Source organism: Xyrauchen texanus, chromosome 3, assembly GCF_025860055.1.
Source record: "Xyrauchen texanus isolate HMW12.3.18 chromosome 3, RBS_HiC_50CHRs, whole genome shotgun sequence".
Taxonomy (NCBI): domain Eukaryota; kingdom Metazoa; phylum Chordata; class Actinopteri; order Cypriniformes; family Catostomidae; genus Xyrauchen; species Xyrauchen texanus.
The window spans coordinates 37,808,619-37,833,695 of NC_068278.1; the positions used below are offsets into that span (position 1 = coordinate 37,808,619).

The 25,077-nt window shown below is 38.7% G+C and overlaps 1 protein-coding gene across 1 annotated transcript in view; it reads right to left on the reverse strand.

Annotated features, from left to right (window-relative positions):
• LOC127632615 (multiple epidermal growth factor-like domains protein 9) overlaps positions 1-25,077 on the reverse strand; it is a 157,592-nt gene that overhangs the window by 96,966 nt on the left and 35,549 nt on the right. Inside the window, exon 2 of the mRNA XM_052111315.1 lies at positions 19,389-19,587. Within this exon, the coding sequence (XP_051967275.1) occupies positions 19,389-19,587 (199 nt within the window). The remainder of the gene's footprint in view (positions 1-19,388; positions 19,588-25,077) is intronic.

A 25,077-nucleotide genomic window follows, 5' to 3' on the forward strand; every position in this document is an offset into this window, starting at 1 on the left:
CCACTCAGAATTCTGCTTCGTCACTGAATGCCACTCAAAACTTTTTCCATTAAATTACATTAAATTAGACACAAATGATTATCAAAGGACATACTGATTTCAGCCTAGGCTTGAATATACTGTACATTGTGTAAAGTTAATTTTTCAGAAACAGGTTTTGCTTTTTGTAGTTTGACAGCTTTACTAAAAGCCTAGGCTAGATATAGAGAAATTGGATAATAAATGATGCCCTTTCTAATCTTTCAGTTTGTGCTGTTGCACCAGGTTTATTAAAACAAAATTCATATACCAACCTACAAACTCACTGACATCACTTGAAGTGATGTGATTTGCACAGAAGTGAAATAATCTCTGTATGTAAAACAAATTTCTGTACGGTTATTATATTGACTTTTTTCAACTGCCATCCTTATTCATGCATTGACACAATTCTGGATTGGCACCTTTACATTGCCCTAAGGTAGGGATGTTCCGATACCATTTCTTATTTTTTTTTTTTTTTTAAGTACTCCCCAATACCGACGAGTCCGATACCTGTTTTTTTTTCTTTTCTGAACTCAATATCAGGAGTTTATTTACATTTTAGAATCAAAATTGTGTTTAAATAAATAATTAAAACTTTAATCAAATGAAAGTATAACAATTCATTTTCAACATGAAATTGTATTATTTTTATCAAATGAAGTGATTTGTACAGAAACTCAGCACAATTCTAAATACAACAGAGTTATTTTTGTCAAATAAAGTGCTGCATAATAGAGAACCACAGATGTGAGATATTGCTTAAATATAATACAGTTACAATTGATTTAGTATTATTATTAGTAAAACAGTGAATATTACATAACTATATAGTAGTGATCAATTTCTGTCATCCTTTTTTCATTTAAATTAAGCTTTGTTTTGGTGGAGCTTTAATTTTGAAGTGTTTCTGTGTCATTAGACCAAGGAGCTCTGACATAATGATGGCAGATTCCCAATCCGGAAAAGCAGGTCACTACGTGAATCCCAGTAATTATTAAATCGCAAAAGGCTACAATTTAAATAAATAAACATGTAGTCTGTCCTTGTAACGAAAGACTGCTGCTGGCATAGGCAATGATGATGACGATGAAGTGAGAACCCAAGTGCAATTTATTAAATAAACGTGAAATCCAAAACCCTTACTATAGATGTGAACTAAACTAGACATAAACATGAACATGAATTGACTCAAACATGGCTTAACATAAACGTGGCTTAAAATAAACAGCTACACTTGCATACAATACATTATAATGGACAATGGCAAACATGAGGCTTAAATACATGACATGGGAGAACAAGACTAGTTAACCAATGAAAAGACAGAACTGATCACAAGATAATTAAACAATAAAACAATGAACACAGGACACATGAACATGGAAGGAAACAGGAATCACATGACTAGGGAAAACATGACATGAACTGGAACTAAACTTTAAAAAAAAAAAACATGAAATATATGAACACACAAATTAAACATTACAGTCCAAGTGACCGACTGATATGGGACTCTTGAATTGGAATGAAAACAGACCTTTTCTATGTGGATTGTTCACTGATTTTGCACCCATATGACTATGCAAAGGTACTCTGAAGGCTGCTTTCTTGAACAAATATTTTTTAGCAAAAAATATTTACATTATTTTACATTGTCAACCTATTCTAGAAATGAACAATGTATAAATAAATAAAGAATAAACAAAAATAAAATAAACAGCTAAATAAACATCAGTAGTACGGTTTGGTATCAGTCAATTGCAGACTATTTTAATACTGCCAGTCAATTAGGGGCAGGTCGTAAAACAAGAAGCATTAACACCTGCCGAGTCAAGAGATAAACAGCGGCAGCGGTGTTACACTGTATTCTGATATACATGTTCAGGGGGAACTTTCAATGTTGGAAAACCAGACTCTTAAATATTACATTTTGTAAATGGAATGATTGGAATTGTTCGGTTGAAGGGGATATCAAACTGCGAATCCTGAACAAAACAGTTTACACATTAGCTTCCACTCAGCTGACAATGAATGAAAGTAGCTATGTGGTTAGCTAGTTAGCTATAAGCTCGTTGTCACAAAGAGAAAAAGATGGACATTGTTTATTTATTTCCAAGCATTGTGTCTCACAACTAGGTAAAAACATAGTGTGATATCAACACTCAACAGACACAATCCACCAACGCACCGTTGTCTGCTGAGCCGCAAAAAGATGCTCTGATGCTTATTCAATCTGCTACATTACTGACTGCACTGACAAAATATAACATATCAAACAGATGTGACATGTCAGGGACAGGGTTAACGTTATAGTAGTTTTATTGACAAGGGAAAATGATTGGGTCATTGTTTATTAACTTTCCAGTATGTATTTCACAAACTGGTTAGCAACTTACCGAGAAGGCACTGACTTTGCACGGTCTGCAAAACCACCGTCAGCTCAGTTCTGTAAACAAAGGAGTCGGAGCATGCTTTGCTGGACAAACTATGTTAATACACCAATTCTAAATCACCCCAAGCAATGTTTTCTACATTATATGTTCTGAAAAAAAGTTTTTATATCTGCAATTTCAGAAAACATATACGCCAATACGATATATCTGTGAAAGGCTAATATTGGCCAACCAATAAATCGGTCGGGTACTAGACTGTACTCATGCTAAAAAAGTGAATTAGCGCTCTGCCTGCTGTCAACAAGGGCTACAACTAATGATTATTTTGATAATCGTTTACTCTAACGATTATTAGAATGAATATTCAGCGGTTATTGCAACGATTAATCATTAGCTCTTAACTGACTATTCAGCTTGTGCCCCACTTAAATTTTTTTTTAAATCTGCTTACTAACAATAAAGAGGACAAAATCATCTTTTAAAAGTACCTCTAAATGACATTCACTGAATTAAAGGAAAAAATACTTTTTATTAAGTTTTATTCAGTTCCATACAGATTGCAAAATAAGTGGGAAGAGATTTTTGATGTACCGATTCCATGGTACAGGGTGTATGAGTTGATATATAAAACAACGCAAGATTCGAGACTTTGTGCTTTTCAGCTAAAATTATTATATAGAATTCTTGCCAGCAACAAAATGCTGAATAAAATCATCGAAGCTCTGCAGAGTTTGTTTCGATGATACACAATCAATAGACCATTTATTCTGGTATTGCTCTCAGGTAGCCTGTTTCTGGTCTCATGGTCAAATAAAAATAAAACTAAATAAAAATTACATTTGAATGAGACTAAGTGACACTATTAATAAAACTAATGCCGGTTTGCATGAGGCTGATGCCGTGCAGTTGCTTGTACACATGTATACAGTATACAAATGTTCTTATTCAAATAAACATATACAAGAATACACACATACATGTAATAGAGACATGCACACAAACATATAAAGTTGGCTTTGCTGTTATGATTTGAATTGTCGTTGATGCCCTTTGTTTTAAATTGATTTATTTTATTTATTTATTTGTATTGTTGCTTGTTGTTTCCTTTGTTTTCTTCCTTTTTTCTTTAGTTCATTGTCTTGGTTGTTGGTGCATTATGGAGTGGGGAACGGAATTAAATGCAAAAAACAATATTTTATTTGTATTTATTTTTTCTCGTGGGGGGGACTGTGGGATGGGTTTTCGAATGGTTGAGGGACAGCTATTAGGGAACTGTGGGGGGATCTTGGGGGTTCAGGTTCACCTTTTTTAATCTTAATTTTTTTTTTTGGCTTGGTGGTAGATCGGTTAACATGCCCTTAAGCAGGACATTGACCTTGGATGCTTCTGTGTGTTGCTCTGAATGGGAATCTTAGAAGAATAGAAGAATCCTTTATTTTGGTCACACATTATACACACAGTTTTTTGCATATATACAGTGAAATGTATTAGTTTTCACATATCCCAGCTAAGCTGGGGTCAGAGTGCAGGGTCAGCCATGATACGGCGCCCCTGGAGCAGATAGGGTTAAGGGCCTTGCTCAAGGGCCCAACAGTGGCATCTTGGTGGTGCTGGGGCTTGAACCCCCAACCTTCTGGTCAGTAACTCTGAGCCTCAACCACTGAGCCACCACTGCCCCATGAGCCACCACTGCCCCACCACTGCACTGAATCTTGTTGGATGACTGGTGTGATGTGGTTGTTGAGTATATTGTATGTTTCAAATATTCAATAATAATAAAAAATTATTATAAATAAAAAAATTAAAAAAAGGGATTCAGTAAAACAAATTACAGCAAAAATCCTATTTTATCATGTTTTTTTTTTTTGTCTTGTTTTCCATTTTAAATTGTCTAAAAATTCTTAAAACAAGATACACTTACTTGAGAAGCAACATATAAGATATTTAGACTTGCTTTAACCCTCTGGTCTTATATCTAAATATAAGATATTTAGACTTGCTTTAACCCGCGAGGGTTAAAGCAAGTCTCTGGGGTTTAGACTTGCTTTAACCCTCGCGCTGGCGTCTCCAGAGAGACTTGATCCAGCCGAGGATACAATTTCAGATGAGTAAGTAATTTAGTTTTCATTAGTTGACATGCTATTTTATATAAACATGTACATATTTTACTAGTGGGACTGTTTCCAGACATGCCAGCCAGGATTCAGAGTATTGAAATTTGAAATATGTCCTAATAGGCAAGTTTTACTTACATTTAAATGCTGTTTCGGCTAAAGCAGGTATTTCAATTGTATGCTGTATGATATAAATATGCTATGAAATATGATATAAAAACAATATTAATGTTTAGATTATATTTCAACTAGTGTTTATGCTGCCTCATTATCTTCAACAAACTTGTGCTTGCAAATATTTGTTCAGGTTAAATGAGTAAAATGCACTTTAAATATGCCCATATTAGAAAATCACCATCTTAGTAAACTGAGTAATTATTTGATCATTAAACGTGATCACAGTTGGAAAAAAAGAGCAGACAGCAATCACGGAGTATACCTTTTCTTTCTTACATGTAACATAAGAAATATGTATCAGATTTGTGATTTCTGAAGATTCGTGTGACAATGAAGACTGCAGTAATGATGCTGAAAATTCAGCTTTGATCACAAATGCATTTGACAATATATTCAAATAGAAACCGGTTCTTTTAAATTTTAAAAATAGTACAAAATATCACAGTTTTTACTGTATTTTGGATCAAATAAATGCAGCCGTTGTGAGCAGAACAGACTTCTTTTAACGGTAGTGTAGGTCTAAAATTATGTAAAGTCTTTATGTAAAGAAAATGTATAGTCAGATTACTTCTTTTAACTTAAAACTTGATTTTGATCATTAAGTCTCCACACAGTCATTCTCTTTCTGTCACATTCAGGGGTCTTTTGTCACATCCCAGGGAGGGGTCTTTTGTCACCTCAGGTGTGAATTACAATCAATATTCATTATAATTCACGCCTCCTCACATATGACCTTTCTAACACTAAAAGTGTCTTACAAAAGTTCAATTACTATATTGTTTTGTATGAATGAGTGATCAGGGTGGTTTTCACATCATATTGTAGCAAAACCTCTAGGCTACAAGATCCAGTTCCCAAAAGGCTTGTGGACAAATGTTTAGTATGTGTTATATGGCCTTTTTTAAAAAAACATGCTATACAATGTTATTTTCTCAAAAATACAATCATGTACACACATGTTGCTCACATATTATTTTAGTCCAGTTTGTGCTGAATACAGTGTTATCAGACTTTAGCCATAAATGTGTTTTTAAGCAACTGAAAAAAGCAAAAATGTCAAGGCATGTCAAAACTTCTCCAAGGCCCAAAACACCCTCAGACCCCAGAGGGTTAAGAGAATGCATCTTAAATATATGTGTATTTTGTATATAAGTGTATTTTTCACTTGGTTATACTTCTGCTAGTGCAGTAAAGACAACATTTCTATATTACAAGATCTATTCTGTAAAAGCAAATATCTTAAATGCTGCTTCTCAGGTGAATTCATCTTTTTTTAAAGGATTTTTAGGTATTTTTAAATATTTGTAATTTTTATATTATATATTCAGTATTCTCAGAAATTTTTTTCTTCTGCAGTATAGCTTCAAAATTAAATGTACGTTGTTTTAAAGCTGTTTTAGATACTTATATTAGAAAACAAGTCAAAACAAAAACCAATCAAAAACGTATTTTGATGCAGTGTACAATTGGACTAATTCTACCCTCTCTCACTTTTTTGTTCACTTCAATCCATATTTAACTTACAAAAAAACTAATTCTCTCTTATTAATAAAGCTGCATATTGCCAATTTTCTTCAAGATAATAAACACACAGTGACGCATATTATTATTTAATAAGTCACGAGCCATCACATTATAATCTGCCCAGAGTGTGCCTCAGCCGGATGAAGTTTCAATCTCTCCCTCTTAGATCGGGACATTCGCGCAACTCATAGAATAAGCACTGACAGCACAGAGAAATGGCAGTTTTGGAGTTTGTAGTTATTAACATGACCAGCTTCCTTATTATTTTAACTTTAATAAAGCTATAACACATAAACCATAACTGCATTTAAGATGTATTGCAAGGGTGTTTCCTATGCTAAGACTGTTTTGATCACGCAGACTGGGAGATGTTCCGGTCTGCCTCTGATGACGACATCAAGGTTTACGCTGATAGTGTAACGTGTTTCATCAGGAAGTGCATAGAGGACGTTGTTCCGACCAAAAAAATACGGATCTACCCCAAACAGAAACCATGGGTTAACGGCGATGTTTGCACGGCACTTAATGCGCGGACCTCCGCTTTAAATTCCGGGAACGCGGAGGAGCATAAACAAGCCAGTTATGCCCTCCGTAACTCTATCAGTGCAGCCAAACGCCAGTACAGGCACAAAATTGAAGGACAGTTCAACACCACCGACTCTAGAAGTATGTGGCAGGGAATTAACATCATCACAGAATAAAAACTCTGCCGTTAACACCGGAATTTGTAGACTACAGCTCAGCATTCAACACCAAGCTTGATGTGAAACTCCAGGCTCTGGGCTTAAACAGCTCACTGTGCAGCTGGATCCTAGACTTCCTGTCAGGCAGACGTCAGGTGGTTTGAATGGGCAGCAACATCTCATCACTGACCTCAACACTGGAGCCCCGCAGGGCTGTGTTCTCAGCCCACTCCTGTATTCCCTATACACACATGACTGTGTGGCAACACATAGCTCCAATGCCATCATTAAGTTTGCTGACAATACGACGGTGGTAGGTCTGATCACTGACTATGATGAAACAGCCTACAGAGAGGAGGTGCACACTCTGACACGCTGGTGTCAGGAGCACAACCACTCCCTCAATGTCAGTAAAACCAAGGAGCTTGTAGTGGACTTCAGGAGGAAAGACAGAGAACACAGCCCCATCACCATTAATGGAGCACTGGTGGAGAGAGTCAGCAGCTTCAAGTCCCTTGGTATCCACATCACTGAGGAACTCACATGGTCCGTCCACACTGAGGCCGTTGTGAAGGCGGCTCACCAGCGCCTCTTCTTCCTGAGACAGCTGAGGGAAGTTTGGAATGAACCACCACATCCTCACACGGTTCTACACCAGTACTGTAGAGAGCATCCTGACTGGCTGCATCACCGCCTGGTACGGCAATAGCACCGCCCACAACCGCAAAGACCTGCAAAGGGTGGTGCGAACAGCCAGACACATCATCGGAGGTGAGCTTCCCTCCCTCCAGGACATATATAACAGGCGGTGTGTGATAAAAGCTCGGAGGATCATCAGAGACTCCAGCCAACCGAGTTATGGGCTGCTCTCACTGCTACCATCAGGCAGGCGTTATCGCAGCATCAGGACCCGCACCAGCCGATTACATGACAGCTTCTTCCCCAAGCAAACAAACTAGAAAACAAGTGGCACAAAGAGTCCTAGTACAAATGTCTGGACTGATTTTGTTACAATGAATTTTAGATGAATGAGCCAATGTAAAATGATGCAAAATGCTATAAATGTAATTTTTCCTTGTCAACTGGAAAAGCAGGCTAAATTGTGGTGAACCAGACCAGACAGGCACAAACAGAAAGAAAAGAAAATGCTACAATGGCATAGCTTTTTTCCACAACAGCCCCAGATCAGCTATATTTAAGGGAATGTAGTGAAGAGAAAATCAATTGAAAAAATATGTCTGTGGGGAAGATTGCTGAATATTACTACTCCGACTGTATTGAAGAACAACAACTTTCAGTCAGGGGACATTTTGTAGGAAGGCACGGCTGTCAATGTGACTGAATGATTTGGACGTTTTCTTCACTTTCTTAATCTTTTTGCCAAACAGAATACAACAACTCCCTCAGATACATTTTCTGCTGTCTAAGTTCCATATAGGCTACATCTAATTATAGTGTCAACGTTATTTCAGTGGAGTTTTACTATAATGCATTTGAGGTTGAAAATGTCCCTCGTAACCTAATGGCAGCAGTACATGTCAGAAAGGGAAGCACTGTCAAAAGACAACAAGGCAATATTAGCTGACTTTTGTACACTGGCTAATAAGAGACCAGTTTTGTGGTGAAATGGGATGAGGATGCTGATCCCGAATCAGTGTGAGAGGCAATAAAGGAATGAGCTCTAGTTCAATCAGCATTCCCCAAACACTCTGGGGCAGCTAGGAATGTGAAAACTACCAATTTCCACAGGATCAGACTTCCACAACCAAATCAGGGCAGGCAGATTTTCTTTATTTTGTTTTAGCTTGACTGACTTGCAGCCTTTGGTTTTACAGCACAGGAAATGGCTTGAGGTTTGGAGCATGACCAGAGTAGTGTTCTCTAAAGCAACAGTATATGCTTCACTTAAGTGCTGTATGCTGATTTTTCAACACAGCGAATTACATACACAAATCTGATACAAAGAAAAGGTATACTCAGTGATTGCTGTCTGCTCTTTTTTTCCAACTGTGATCACGTTTAATGATCAAATAATTACTCAATTTACAAATAATAATGAAATCAAAATGAGTATCAAAATACTTCTACCAAAATCTGATTAAAAACAGTGCATGTGTGTTAAATGTATTTCAAATTTGGCAAATTTGTATTTGACAAAGGAGAGCCAGTGCAGTGGCATATTCAAACAGATAGCAACATTTCCAGCAGCTGCTGGTCAAAACTGCACTCTTTGACGACAGTCTACAGATGGAGAGCTAGACACTGTTCCTTTGTAAAAATTGTTACATCTATGAGCATGAAATATACATATATGGCACCCTGGGCTTATGACCTGTCACGTTTTTGCTCCATGTTGAATGATACTGTAAACTGTTATTAAGTGTGGCAATGTACTTCTCAGAATCCCAGTATGACCTCATTGGGTCACTATGTATCGACTGACTGACTGACTGACAGACAGACAGACACACACACACTTGCTTTGTTTGGCATTGGTTGGAAAAAAAGAGATAGCACTGTAACAAATTTACACTATAGTTGAGTCAGTGTTGCTTTGTTGGGCTAGTCAGGATTCTTAAACAACCAGAGCAAAGTTTTAATAGCACCATTGAGTTACAGTGTCAACACTCTTCAAGGGAATCCACATATGAATGGCTTAATTAAAACTGTCTCTGCAAATTAAGCTGAGAGAGGAGAAAGTATTTTTTACATTGAAAAAACAAAACACAACAACTTAACATTTCTAAACACTGAAGCTTCCAACTGCAACTGCTTCTTACTTTGTTATTGGCACATGTTATTCAAACAAGAGGAGTAAATCAGGGGTTTCTTAGTGACTGATTTGATACTATGTACTGTAATGGAAGCTCCTTACAGCATGCGTTCTGAGAGGGAGCGAGAATGCTGTGAATTATGATGTCTTTCTCCATGTCAAGGAGAGCAGAGGGGGGCTGCAGTCTTTGAGCATGCTCCAAATCAAACACAAGCGGATGCTGACTCTCGCACTACTGCGGCTATCCTGTTTCCATCTGCAGCCGTCTGCTGTGGGAATGCTATAATTACTCAGCATGTGGAGTCACGGCGCAGACAATCCAACACTAACTTTACCCTTGCACTATAATGTCTGCTTTACACATACACATACAGTTCTTTGCACATAGAGAGACAGTGAAAAAAAACACAGTGTTGGTGCATTGCATACAGAATTAATCTGAGCAGACTCAGAATCTGGTCTAGTGTGAGTCATTAAAGTGGAGCATGGAATGTAAACAGCCAAGTTCACAGAAGTTCTGAAGAAAGAGTGGCCATCACTGTAAGAGGTCACTGCTTACACAATCCACATTTACTTGTGGATTGTGTAAGCATACAAGAAATATATAGAATAAAAATATAGATTTCTGAAAGTCATTGAAATTCCCACCACAGTGTCAATTCCATCTCAAATTCTGTATTATTTTTAGCCTAATAGAATTACGTGGTGGAAAAGATGGTGATGAAAATGACATCCTAATGTTTTTGAAGTCAAATGGACAACTCCTTTGTCTTGCTAAGGTTAATTTCATAGCTAACATTTAATGTATAATAAATATACAGAATTAAATAGTTTCACACTTTTTGCATAATCAGGCAGAATTACAAACTGAAATGGAAATAACAGGCAATAAATAATCTGCTCACAGGAGATATTTACCTGATTTTCCCCTCTCAAACATTACTTGTATTTCATCTCAAGCATGCTATACGGGCACTTTTGTCAACTTGGTTAACAACTATACTAACTTTTGATTTGTGAATTTTGAAAAATGTATAGAAATAATTTATTTCACTCTTTGTTGAAGGGATAGCTCACCACAAAAAATGAAAACTCTCTCATCATTTACACATCCTCATGCCATCCCAGATATATGACTTCCTTTCTTCAGCAGAACACATTTGAAGAAAAATATCTCAGTTCAGTTGGTCCTTATAATGGATGTGGATGGTAACACGATTTTTTATGCTCTAAAAGCACAGACAATCAGCATTAACGTCATCTATACGACTCCAGATGTTAAATGAATGTCTTATAAAGCAATAAGATCGCTTTTAGTGAGAAAAAGTTGAATATTTAAGTACTTTTTAACTATAAATTATCACGGCTGAGCTTACACAGTCTTTCCAGCGATGGCATGGAATCGTTTAATTCCTTGCAGCAGACGCTCTCTACCTCTGTTGGCATTGCCAACATGTGCACAAGCATGTCTCCTCAGTTCTCTGTCCCTCGAAGGCTTTTTGTTGTGCTGCTGTTGGTCCAGCATCCTCCATCTCCCTGCGCTTCTAACCAGAGTACTCCGGTTCAAATAAATATGGCTGTGCAAAAACTTCTATCTTCTCTTCTCCTTAAATCAAAATCTTCTAACATCTTTGTTTATATTTGCTTCAATTTGTTTACAGCGTTCGATCTGTACATGGTTCCTCCTACTCGGTTGTAAACAGCACTGCTCTTCCGGGTGTGTCGCACATGCTTAACGGAAGTAAGCATGTGCAATAATAATTTATAGTTAAAAAGTATTTAAATATTAATCTTTTTCACACCAAAAAGATCGTATCACTTTATTAGACGCTAAATTAACCACTGGTGGCGGATGGATGATGTTAATGCTAATTGCTTTTTGGAGCATCAAAATCGTGTTACCATCCACTGCTATTATAAGGACCAACTGAGCTGAGATATTTTTCAAATTTTTCTTCAAATATGTTCTGCTGAAGAAAGGAAGTCATATACATCTGGGATGGCATGAGGTTAAACCATTAAAATCATTTTGGATGAACTATCCCTTTAGGGATTAGCATAATTATAAATATATAATATTTTGAATTTTTATAATGTATTTTCATCATTTAATATTTAAATTCTGGGTCTAAAAAAATCTAATGTATACATTATAAGCATTTGAAAAGGACCATAAATGATAAAGGCCTAGTAAAAAGTCAGCTTTAATGTGACGACCTTACTGTAACAAAAAGAAAAAAAGACAAAACATTTTATTTCTAATTAAAATCAACCCCTGGGACATTCAATTGTCCCAAGTTAAAGGGGTCATGATATGAGTAATACAATTTTCCTTGATCTTTTGACATATAAGAGGTCATTGAACTGTAAAAACATACTGTAAGTTTCAGTACTAAAAACTTCCTCTTCAATAGAAAAAGAGCATTTATTTAAACCAGGCTGTTGAAATGGCCTGTTTGGAATTTGTGGAACATGTGACATCACAAGGACCAAATACATCTGCATATGACTGCCTCTTCAGCAAGACATCAATGCCTATTTTTCGTCATTGCACCCTTGTCACAGCCCATTGGTTGTCAGTCTGTCACACAGGTGAAGAGGAGAGAGATGGGCTTGTCATGGGAGATTCATCTCAAGTTAAGTCAAGTGGTTTTTATCTAAACTTTTAAGGAGACTTACACAGGACACCATCATATGCTCTGGATTTAAATGTTTCTTCTACATAAACCTGCAGTAGATGAATGGCTTTGGCCATTACTATTGCACCTATCTGTGCTATATATATATAACACTTGATGGATGTCTTTGATCATTTTGATGAGTTTCATGTGATGTGTTTTAAGAGCAACTTTTAAAACACATCTTGACTGGGAGAAACACATTCCGGTGTGTAAACAAACACTGAAGATGTGAGATGTTAAGAAAAGCCTCTCTGCTTTGGCCTGTTGAAGCACCCAACATCTTGGATTATATTATGTTTGTGTATTCAGAACATTTCTGCATGGATTGCATGTGTTTGTGGGCTTACATCAGCAAGGATTGCTTGTGAACCAGTCACAATATGATTCAAGCTTTGCATAGGAACTGTTATTCAAAAGATGAGGCTGACCCATGAGTAAACAGTTTAATTTACGAATGTTTTACATGTCATGACTGTTTGATAGTTGCTGTGCTAGTGAACCTTTTGATACTTTCAGATGAAATGTGTTGGTTGTTTGTTATATGTTAACCCTGAAATGTCAAGTCAAGTGGTTTTTATTGTCGTTTCAACCATATACAGTTAGTACAGTACACAGCAAAACAAGACAACGTTCCTCCAGGACCATGGTGCTACATAAAAACAACAAAGGACCAACAGAGGACCACATGAGACAACACAACGAAATAAAATACCTATATAAAATACCTATATATACCTATATAAAGTGCACGTGCAAACATGTTCAAAGTACGCGACAGTACAACAAATGACTGACAATGAACAGGACAATAGACACAGTGCAGCGCCGACCAGTACTCAGTAGTGCAAAAAGATGACAGTTTCTAAAAACGTAAACATAACATACTATGAGATAGTGTTCTATGCACATAGCAGTTATTGAGGTAGCAGACAGTTATAAAGTGACAGTAATTAAAGTGCAACTCAGGACACGTGTGTGTGTGTGTGTGTCAAACCAGTCTCTGAGTATTGAGGAGTCTGATGGCTTGGGGGAAGAAGCTGTTACAGTCTGGCCGTGAGGGCCCGAATGCTTCGGTACCTCTTGCCAGACGGCAGGAGGGTAAAGAGTTTGTGTGAGGGGTGTGTGGGGTCGTCCACAATGCTGGTTGCTTTGCGGATACAGTGTTTTTTGTAAATGTCTTTGATGGAGGGAAGAGAGACCCCAATGATCTTCTCAGCTGTCCTCACTATCCTCTGCAGGGCTTTGTGGTCCGAAACGGTGCAAGTCCCAAACCAGGCAGTGATGCAGCTGCTCAGGATGCTCTCAATAGTCCCTCTATAGAATGTAGTGAGGATGGGGGTGGGAGATGTGCTTTCCTCAGCCTTCGAAGAAAGTAGAGACGCTGCTGGGCTTTCTTGGTGATAGAGCTGGTGTTGAGGGACCAGGTGATGTTCTCCGCCAGGTGAACACCAAGGAATTTGGTGCTCTTGACGATCTCCACAGAGGAGCCGTCGATGTTCAGCGGAGTGTGTTCACCTTGTGCTCTCCTAAAGTCAACAACCATCTCTTTTGTTTTGTCGACATTCAGGGACAGGTTGTTGGCTCTACACCAGTTCGTCAGCCGCTGCACCTCCTCTCTGTATGCTGACTCGTCGTTCTTGCTGATGAGACCCACCACGGTCGTGTCATCGGCGAACTTGACGATGTGGTTCGAGCTGTGCATTGCTGGGATGATGGTGGTGGCCTTGAAGCACCACCACCAAATGTAGTTTTATAAATGATATGACGTTTGTTAATTTTCTTCCAAACGAATTTCAAATATGACTGAATTTGAGGGGGTGCACAAAGTTAGCAGAACAATGGGTTTTTACACTTAAGTCTTAAAGAGCCAGCTTAAAGTAAGGCATTTCAGACAGAAGGTCAGAAACATTGTGGAAAATGCTAATATTTTATTAAATTGTGACAGTTTTGGTGGAGCAACAACAAAAAAAAATCCTTTACTTGCATTATAAGTGGACCTCAGGGAATATATATATATATATATATATATATATATATATATATATATATATAAAAACAAGAGTATGTCATGACCCATTTTAAGAAACACCCATTTATATTACCTTGTCCTCTTTGAATTTTTGTACAAACTTAAATGTTTGTATGCTTGGTTATGCTGGAGAAGTGTAATGTTGTAAATTAGGCTAAACAGTGCCACATTTCTAGTGGTGTGATGTTGATTTACTGAAATCCAACAGTGTCAATGGCACTGGGTTATGACACATTCACAAACACGCTCAGACAGGATACTCTCCGGGGAATGTTCTCAGAGACAAATATCATCGAGAGGCTCACTGGGTTATAATGATGTAATAAGTGTGACATGATTGCAGCAGTTTGGCAGGAACCTGACAGAGTAAAGGGGTAGGGAAATTCCAGTAGCAACTCTAGTCATCATTCAAATGTCAAATAAAGGTCATACATGAAAAATACAGACTATGAGCCTAAATGAGGCATGGGACATGAAACGTAACATGGAATATAAAAAGACAGTATAGACACATAGCTGCTTCAGATCACACAGTTCCAGATGTTGCAAGTTGAAATCAATTAAGGTTTTCCAATGCACCAAAATTGACCAGTAACAGAGACCAAACAAGCCGGAAGAAGCTTTTTACTGCATGGTACATTTAAAGAACAAATACTGAGGCTGGAAACACACTGTCCAAGTAAATACAATTACAACAACCAACATGCCCCTTTACCGTCCAAATTGCTCTTTAATGAACATCATTTAATGTATATTCATATCACTGTACTTTGTGTTATATTACCCTGTGATTGATGAAACAAAAATCTAGCAAACTAGTCAATGCTGCTGCATGGAATTTCAAATAAAGCTACTGAGACAACTTTCCCTCTTTAGTTGTGGAAATGCAAGTGATTTTTTTTTTTGTTGCTAATGGAACAAAAGGGAACACTACAATAACATTTGCTACCTCCCATTTACCAGTATGCCAGCTGCGCTATTTACCCTCCTATAGTTCACTTCCCCGTTCCAAAACCTCAAATGTGAAAAGGGCCCATTTTGTTGAAAAGGAAATTTTAGGGAGTCACGTGACGCCATGCGAGGTTCGGATGTGTGAATGGTGAGCTCTGCGCACTTTGCTGGTTTTAATACTTTTTATGTCATATTCCGGTGAGATTTGATACACCCTGATTCTTAACTGTTCTAGGAAGACAATACAAATTCAAAATCCTCGGGCTCTGGAGACATTAAAAGACACTTATGTGCTCAAACTGAAGCCCCTCCGGAGGCCTCGAGCCCGGGACTCAATTTGGACTGTATGGTGGAAAAGATTAAGCGTTGACTGTCGAGCGTGACGGTAATGTTGACGAAGGTTGTTGGTGACTTGGAGGATCTTGCTGTAATATGTTGATCGGTCACTGCCATTGAGACGAAATTCACTGAGCTGGTTACAAGAGTGTCAGATGTTGAGAAATGTGTAGATTATCTGGCGAGATCATCGGAAATGGAATTAGCAGCTAATCCGCAAATGACCTTGGTGGAGTTGGAGCGCTTTTGGGAAAAGTTGGAAGATGTTGAGAATCGTAACCAGGGAAACAAAGTCCGAATTGTTGGAAATCCTGAGTGAGTAGAGGGTCAAAATATGGTGGAATTTCAGGACGAGCTCTTTCCGAGTCTGCTGGACATAACAGGCCATAAGCTGAAAAATCGAGCGAGCTCACAGGGTTCCGGTTCAGAGATCCACTGAGGGAGACATGCCCCAATAAATTTTGGCCAAATTTCTGAGATTATCCAATAAAGATTTTGTTATGCGAGGAGCAAAGTAAGGAAAAAACCACAGCATTTTCTTCTTCCCAGAGTTTGCGAATTCGACAAGAGAGAAACGTGATCGATTCAAAGAATGCAAGAAACTCTTACATCAAAGGAAGATTGCTTTTGCACTGATGTTCCCAGCCTAATTGAGAATAGATATGAAGGATTGCTGTAAAATATTTACATGCCCACAGCAAGTGATGTCCTTCATAAAGTCAGTGGAAGAAGTATGTCATTGTGTGTCCGAGGAAACCGAACAGCTTTTTTACTTTTGTGTGTGTGCTGGTTTGGATAGAGGCTGGAGTTCGTTTTCTGGAGGAACACACAATCAGGGCAGTTATGCGGATGAATCTACACATTCTTTTTGCTTATTCTGCCAATTGGCTAGAGTTTGTTTTATAGATTTTCTCCTGTTATGAAATCCTGTCTCACAAAATCTGTACAGAAACACCGGACTTGAGCAATCCGATGGCAAAGTTGTCACGGGGGCTCTCATAGGCGTACATGGACGCCGGTTGGCGCTGTCATGCGTGAGGTTAATGCGCACATTTTTCTTTTTTCTGTTTGTTTGGTTCTGGAGGAAGTTTGATTATTACAATAATGTTGGAATGTGGTCTTTATAATTTAGTTTTTGACACACAATACATTTTTTTCTAATATGTCAAAATGTCAAATGTTAATATGAGTGGGTTGTCGCTCTCCACGTGGAATGTGAATGGGTTGGGGCACCCCATAAACAGAAGGAAGGTTATTTATTTTCTTGAACGAAAGAAATATGTACAATGATAAGTAAACATCTGCAATTCAAATGTCTCAAACAGAGTAAAAATAAATAAGGAAGTCATTATTGTTTTAGCAGAAATTCAGGGGTAGAGGTTGATTCTGGCTAATATTTTTGTACCTAATGCTGATGATCAGGGCTTTTTTATCGATCTTGAAGGGATGAAGAATTCCATTTTGATCTCTATAGTTCCATGTCTTCGTCTACTGATGAAGATATTATAAATTTTGTGGAACATTTAGAACTCCCTAAACTGAGCAACAAAATTCTGAGATAAACGTGGAGGAGCATGGCAAGGTAATTAAGGCCTTGCCTACAGGCAAGGCTCCGGAGCCAGATGGCTTTGCAGCGTAGTTGTTTTTAGATCTTATGCCACAGAACTGGGAATCACTTTTGCTAGAAGTTTATATGGAATCATTAAAGAATGGAAAGTTTCCGCCAACCATGACGCAAGCCCAGATCTCTCTGATTCTTAAAATGGACAAAGATCCAAGTGAGTGTAAGAGTTCAGTCCAATTTCCCTGATCCAGCTAGATGTTAAAATATTGTCAAAAACTTTGGCTAATCCATTAAGGTTATGACATCTCTTATTCATATAGATCAGGTTGGGTTTATCCAGGGCCGCCACTCTTCTGAGAACATTAGGCTTTCATCAATATCATGTGTTCAGTGGCGAATGATCAGACTATGGTCACTGCCATCTCACTTGCCCGCGAAAAGGCGTTTGATATGGTACAATGGGATTATCTTTTTAAGGTTTTGGAAATGTACGGGTTTGGGCGTACATTTATTGGATGGATTAAGTTATTTTATAGACATCCGGTAGCGGCGGTACAAAAAAATGGATTAATTTCAGATTAATTTACTCTGGATTGGGGCAACCGGCAGAGTTGCCCTCTTTCCCCATTATAGTTCTGACTTGCACTGGAAAAATTAGAATCCGCTATAAGAAAGGAGGATAATTTTCCAGGGGCTGTGGTGGGAGGAGGTATGGCACATAAGGTTTTGCTTTGCGCAGATTATATTTTATTATTATTCTCCGCCTCTAATAGATCTAAGTTATACAGAGTTAATTGGTCTAAATCCGAAGCTTTGGCTCTGACGGCATACTGCCCGGTAACGGCTTTTCACCTTGGTGCCTTCCAAGGGCCCAAACAGGGCATTAAGTATTTAGGTATTTTATTCCCAGCAAATTTGTGTGATTTAGTTCATTCTGACCCTTTAATAAAAAAGTTTTCCAGTGATGTGGGCAGGTGGGCTTCATTACATTTATCGATGAATGGGAAGGTTATTTTAATGTTAATGTTATTAAAATGAATTGTATTCCAAAATTAAATTACTTGCTACAGTCTCTCCCTGTAGATATCCCCCTCTCATATCAATTTGATAGCATAGCGAATTCCTTCATTTAAAATGGAAAATGTCCCAGATTACATTTCAGTAAACTGCATAGACTGATTGACAAAGGTGGGCTAGGCCTACCCAAGATTTGGTTTTATTATTATGTGTTCGGTCTCAGACATTTGGCTGATTGGTCACTATTGAACAGGAAGTTCTTACCCCGATTTCGCTATTGAAAAGCCTATCAAACTAACCAGATAAGATAAATTACATCCAGTTATCTCGCATTTGCACTCGGTATGGAAAAAAGTGTCCAGAGTGTTTTATTCGGACATTTATAAATGTTGCCTCGAGCATATGGCTGAACCCCAAATTATGTTTTAATAAGTCCCCTTTCTGCTGGTCAGAGTGGATTGTGAGGGAGGTTCATACACTCGGTGACCTATATGAGAGCGGAGTGTTCGTTTGAACATTAGGTTCAACATTTTGGGATACCCAGATCTCAGTTTTTAGGTATTTAAAGCTGTGCCACTTGTTCTGTACTATTTTTGGGAATAGCATACACACCTCTAAAGCGGCTGATTCTCTGGGAGTGGTGAATACTGCTTTTGAAAAAGGTCATGTGGCATCAGTGTATTACTCCCTGCTAATTCAGAGTCTGAGGGACAGAGCTTCAACTTCTCTCAAGAGATTATGTGAGAAAGATTTAAACTTGGTATTGGAGGAGGGAGAATGGGCTAGGATTCTAAAAATCATCAAGTCTGCATCTAGAGATTCAAGGGTGCACCTTATGCAATTCAAGACTTTACATAAATTCTATTGGACCCCCTCTAGATTGTTTGGGCTTGGTCTTAAAAACACCCACCTGCTGGTGATGCCAATAAGTGGATGGAGATATAACCCATGTCTTTTAGGGGTGTGTTAAGATCTAGGAGTTTTGGTTGAAGGTTCAGAGTTTTATGTGTGATGAACAGGGCACTCAGGTATAATTTTGCCCCAGACTCTATTTCTGATGATTCCCGAAGTAATGAATCAAACAAATGTGATGTGATTGGAGTGAAAAGGGCGAATACTTACCTATTGCAGAGTTGGCTCATGGCTCCATAGGAGTCACAGTCACAGGCCTGGCAGCCATTCGTCCCATTGGTGAAATACTTATCCTCACATTCTTCACACCAGTGACCAGTGTATCCAGTCATGCAAACACACTGGCCCGTGAACCCGTCACAGTCATCCGGGTCCACTGACCCCTCAGCACTGCAGTTACATTGAGGATCTGGGTGAGAGATAAGAGAAATATTTTGAGAACATGTTGGTTTCCTTTTCAATATGAAAAAAGCAAGTTTATAAACATGGTTGGAAAAATCAGTCAGACTGATTTTTTAGATAATTTTTAAGTAATAGCTTACAACACCATTAGTAACAAAGGCTATTTTAGTTGTTCTGGAACTTCCTGTTGACTAGCTTTTGAATAAGCCACACCCCCTCTTTCTAAATCCCCATACTCTAATGACAAGCACACACAAAGACACACTTGGAGATGTTGTATTGGAGCAGATGGTGGGGCAAGCATCCTCCTGAGGCTTTTGCCATTTGACCCTGAGCATTCCATGGGAGCAGGACACCATACAGGCACTTATTCAATTATGTATGTGCTGCCCTGTGAATGGACACAATGTTTGACAAGCAGAAGCAAAGGATCTGACTGCGGCCCCTGGACATCTTTTACCCCACTGTTTATCGAGCACAGTGCTGTTCCAGATACAGGTGTAATTTCATGACACATTTCAGTGTTATCTGACAGGTGTGCTTTCTCTATGTAATTATTTATTTATTTTTTTTAAATCACTTACATCACCATTGTAAGAGCCGTTTTGTCTTTATTTAAACCTTGTTATGTAAGTGTGTGTCCAGTAGGGGTCTCTCCGAGTAATTGGTTACTGAATATAGGGAGGAACCTTCCTTCCAGGTGACAGGTGTTGCTGGATGGAAGGAGTTTTTTGAGCACTACGCTATGCCATGCTAAAGTTATGCTATACCATGCTGTGCAGTAGGAAATCTGTACTAGTGAAGAACTTGGAACTGTGGATTTATTGACTGTTTGTTGGATTCTTGCTTACTATAAATGAAGACCAATCACGGTAAAATAAACCTACAATGTAAGCATATTAACTTAAGTGTGGACATTGCAGTGAATAACAACCCAAGCGTGCGCGTCCATTAACAAGCACCGTCCAGCAGCCCTCAGCTGCTTTAAGTAAAAGACTTGGCTGCTTACAACCATACTATTGCTTACAGTATGACCTTGAGCAGGTGATGTTGTCAGCAAGTGGTTGTGGAGGAGCATAATCTCATTTCACCCCTTTCCACACAGACATTTGTTCATCTGAATGTGGCACATGAAAAGTATGAATATATTCATAGCTGCAGGATGCCACTTACAAAGTAAGAAAATAGCATGGAGAATTTTTTTAAAGAAATTGTTTGAGACAAAAAAAACATTAAGAATCAGGTATTACACCTAATGGAAATGATGTGGAAAGTGCACATTTCATTGCCAGTGGGGCAGCTGTACCTTCAAGGGTGTACTGAACCTGAAGGGTATGAGAAAGTTCTGAAAAAGGGAACGCTGGTATGCCAGCTTTCTGAAAACAGTCTGTACTTGGCTATTGGCTTCAAGGACTGTTGAATGTTTAGTTGTATATAGAGACGACTTGAGTCTGGTCAGTCCTGTTATCAATTCTACCAGCACAAACTGTTCTCTCCTGTCTCCAGCAACACCTCTGATCAGTCTGCAAGATAGAGAAAACACTACAACCCCAATATGCTTGAGAAAAGACATTGGTCCTTCATTGCAATGAAAGATGTTTATAAAAAAAAAACATTATGCTCAGTATCTGTAGACCTATTGCAGCAGAAACCTTATAGGCTACACTGAATACAATCAGCAATATTACAAAGGTCACCAAGAGGCTGTCAGCAAAATTATTTGCTCCCAGAAGCTGAAAATGACCAGAAGCTGAAAATGAGCAGAACAATGAGGCCACATTAATGCATCACTCATCTGAGTGTGCTGCAATATTAGTGTGCTGTGTAGCAACCCAAGAGCTTATCTGATGTGAAACTACATCAAATACATGCTGTGCTTGGACCACAAATGCACTGCATCTGAGGTTTTTTTATGGGAGGGGGGTTGACATGCTATACTCGATTTAAAACTACAGGTCCTTCTCAAAAAATTAGCATATTGTGATAAAGGTCATTATTTTCCATAATGTAATGATAAAAATGTAACTTTCATATATTTTAGATTCATTGCAAACCAACTGAAATATTTCAGGTCTTTTATTGTTTTAATACTGATGATTTTGGCATACAGCTCATGAAAACCCAAAATTCCTATCTCAAAAAATTAGCATATCATGAAAAGGGTCTCTAAACGAGCTATTAACCTAATCATCTGAATCAACTAATTAACTCTAAACACCTGCAAAAGATTCCTGAGGCTTTTAAAAACTCCCAGCCTGTTTCATTACTCAAAACCGCAATCATGGGTAAGACTGCCGACCTGACTGCTGTCCAGAAGGCCATCATTGACACCCTCAAGCAAGAGGGTAAGACACAGAAAGAAATTTCTGAACAAATAGGCTGTTCCCAGAGTGCTGTATCAAGGCACCTCAGTGGGAAGTCTGTGGGAAGGAAAAAGTGTGGCAAAAAACGCTGCACAACGAGAAGAGGTGACCGGACCCTGAGGAAGATTGTGGAGAAGGACCGATTCCAGACCTTGGGGACCTGCGGAAGCAGTGGACTGAGTCTGGAGTAGAAACATCCCCGCATTCCCCAGGTCAAGCCACTTTTGAACCAGAAACAGCGGCAGAAGCGCCTGACCTGGGCTACAGAGAAGCAGCACTGGACCTGTTGCTCAGTGGTCCAAAGTACTTTTTTCGGATGAAAGCAAATTTTGCATGTCATTCGGAAATCAAGGTGCCAGAGTCTGGAGGAAGACTGGGGAGAAGGAAATGCCAAAATGCCTGAAGTCCAGTGTCAAGTACCCACAGTCAGTGATGGTCTGGGGTGCCATGTCAGCTGCTGGTGTTGGTCCACTGTGTTTTATCAAGGGCAGGGTCAATGCAGCTAGCTATCAGGAGATTTTGGAGCACTTCATGCTTCCATCTGCTGAAAAGCTTTATGGAGATGAAGATTTCTTTTTTCAGCACGACCTGGCACCTGCTCACAGTGCCAAAACCACTGGTAAATGGTTTACTGACCATGGTATTACTGTGCTCAATTGGCCTGCCAACTCTCCTGACCTGAACCCCATAGAGAATCTGTGGGATATTGTGAAGAGAAAGTTGAGAGACGCAAGACCCAACACTCTGGATGAGCTTAAGGCCGCTATCGAAGCATCCTGGGCCTCCATAACACCTCAGCAGTGCCACAGGCTGATTGCCTCCATGCCACGCCGCATTGAAGCAGTCATTTCTGCAAAAGGATTCCCGACCAAGTATTGAGTGTATAACTGAACATAATTATTTGAAGGTTGACTTTTTTTTGGTATTAAAAACACTTCTTTTATTGGTCGGGTGAAATATGCTAATTTTTTGAGATTTCATGAGGTTTTCATGAGCTGTATGCCAAAATCATCAGTATTAAAACAATAAAAGACCTGAAATATTTCTGTTGGTGTGCAATGAATCTAAAATATATGAAAGTTTAATTTTTATCATTACATTATGGAAAATAATGACCTTTATCACAATATGCTAATTTTTTGAGAAGGACCTGTATATTATCTTATATTTATATATATATATATATATATATATATATATATATATATATATATATATATATATATATATATATATATATATAGCAACACGCTGTGCTATACAAATTTAAAATGACGACTATTAAACAGCATTTTTTTATTATTTTATAATTATTAACCTCATATTAGGGATGTCATAAAATATTGATAATTTTATCAGCATGTTAGTTTATTGATTGATTTTTTTTAGGTGCAGCACATCAGATGGCAGTCCAAATTTACAAAGTTTTTTGTACTTAAAGAATGTACAAGTGACGTTGATGAGTTTGCAGGTTATTGTATGAAACTGGTGTAACTGTAACTGCAAACTGAACGATAAGTTTGCATCTTTGAACAGGTTTCATTCAAGCTGTCAAACCACAAAAAGACATACTTGTAACTGAAAATACATTATGTAGGCTCTATGAAAGATACATATACACAATATATCATTGTGGCAACGGTGGCGTGGTCGAGCCCCCGTCCGGAGAGAGAGAAAACGGTAAGAGGGCTTACACCTGATCTAAATTATGTCTAACAGCTGTATCTAATTCCAGTGAGCTTGGGGAGAGCGGCTGATTTTCATCCGCTGATTTTGGGGACTAATTGGCCTGAATTCGGAAACATATTAAAGGGAATATTCACTGATGGGTCCTGCACGAAAGTGTGGAGATGTGAACAGTGCGATATTCTGGCGGGGGAGGCAGAGCCGTGGCCATCTTCGTCAGCATGTCAAGATGACAAGATGGTGCTGCCCCTCCCATCCTTAGGGGATTTCCCGAAGGGGATTTCCCTTTGGAGCAGTCGTGAGAGGAGACCCTTAAGCACACCTTCGACCAAATGAGAGTATTTCATGGTCAACCACTCGCACTTTCACATCCCTATTTTACATATATAAATGAGCGGTTGTATAGAGTGATGCAGGACACTAAGACAAAAGACACAATCCAGATCATAATACCATGGAGCCGCCGGGAAATACTATTCCAGGCGGCTCACTATCATCCGATGGCGGGACACCTAAGGGAAAGGAATACACTGAACCGCTTAATAGTTTTTATTGGCCGGGCATTGGTGGCGATGTCTGCAGGTGGTGTGCGGCGTGGCGTGAATGTCAGCTGGTGAATCCACCGGCCACCCCAAAAGCGGCAATGATCAAGGTCCCCTTCCAGAGAATTGGCATGGACCTTGTCGGGCTATTATTATATGCAGACATCGCTTTGTATTAGTCCTGGTGGATTATGCAACGTGGTACCCGGAAGCAGTGCCTCAGTGTTTCAGCATGCAGTGTAGCGAATGACCTCTGATTGTGGCCTCTGATTGGCCACAAAGTGCGACGGCCCACTGGGAAAATGCCCGCTATGCCAGTTTACCAGTCCAGCCCTGAACAGAGGAATCCCACAGCAATTGGTCCAGCCCAGTTGTTCTAGTGCATAAGAGCGACGGGTCTGTACAGTTCTGTGTGGATTATAGGAAAGTCAATGCAGTGTCTAAATTTGATGCATACATGATGCCCTGCGTTGATGAGTTGCTTGATCAGTTAGGTACTGCTCGATTTTATTTGACATTGAATTTGACAGAGGGTTATTGGCAGATACCCTTGACACCAATTTCCCACGGAAAAACTGCCTTCTCCAAGCCGTTTGGATTGCACCAAATTGTGAGGCCCCGACTACGTTTCAGCATCTCATTGACCCGGTCATTGGGCTCCAGACCTGGTCCAGTGCGTTTATTTATTTATTTATTTTTTGCACATATAACATTTAAAATACTACTTTACAAATCCATTAACGGGAAAAAAAAAAAAAAAACAGAAAGAAAAAAACATACTGTGCGGGAGAGAGTGAGAAGACCATGAGGTCTTATAAAACCACCTCCCCAAAATCTCATTAAATGGACATAAAATTACATGATCAAGCAAGACAATACAATCAATACATCAATCATTTTAATATA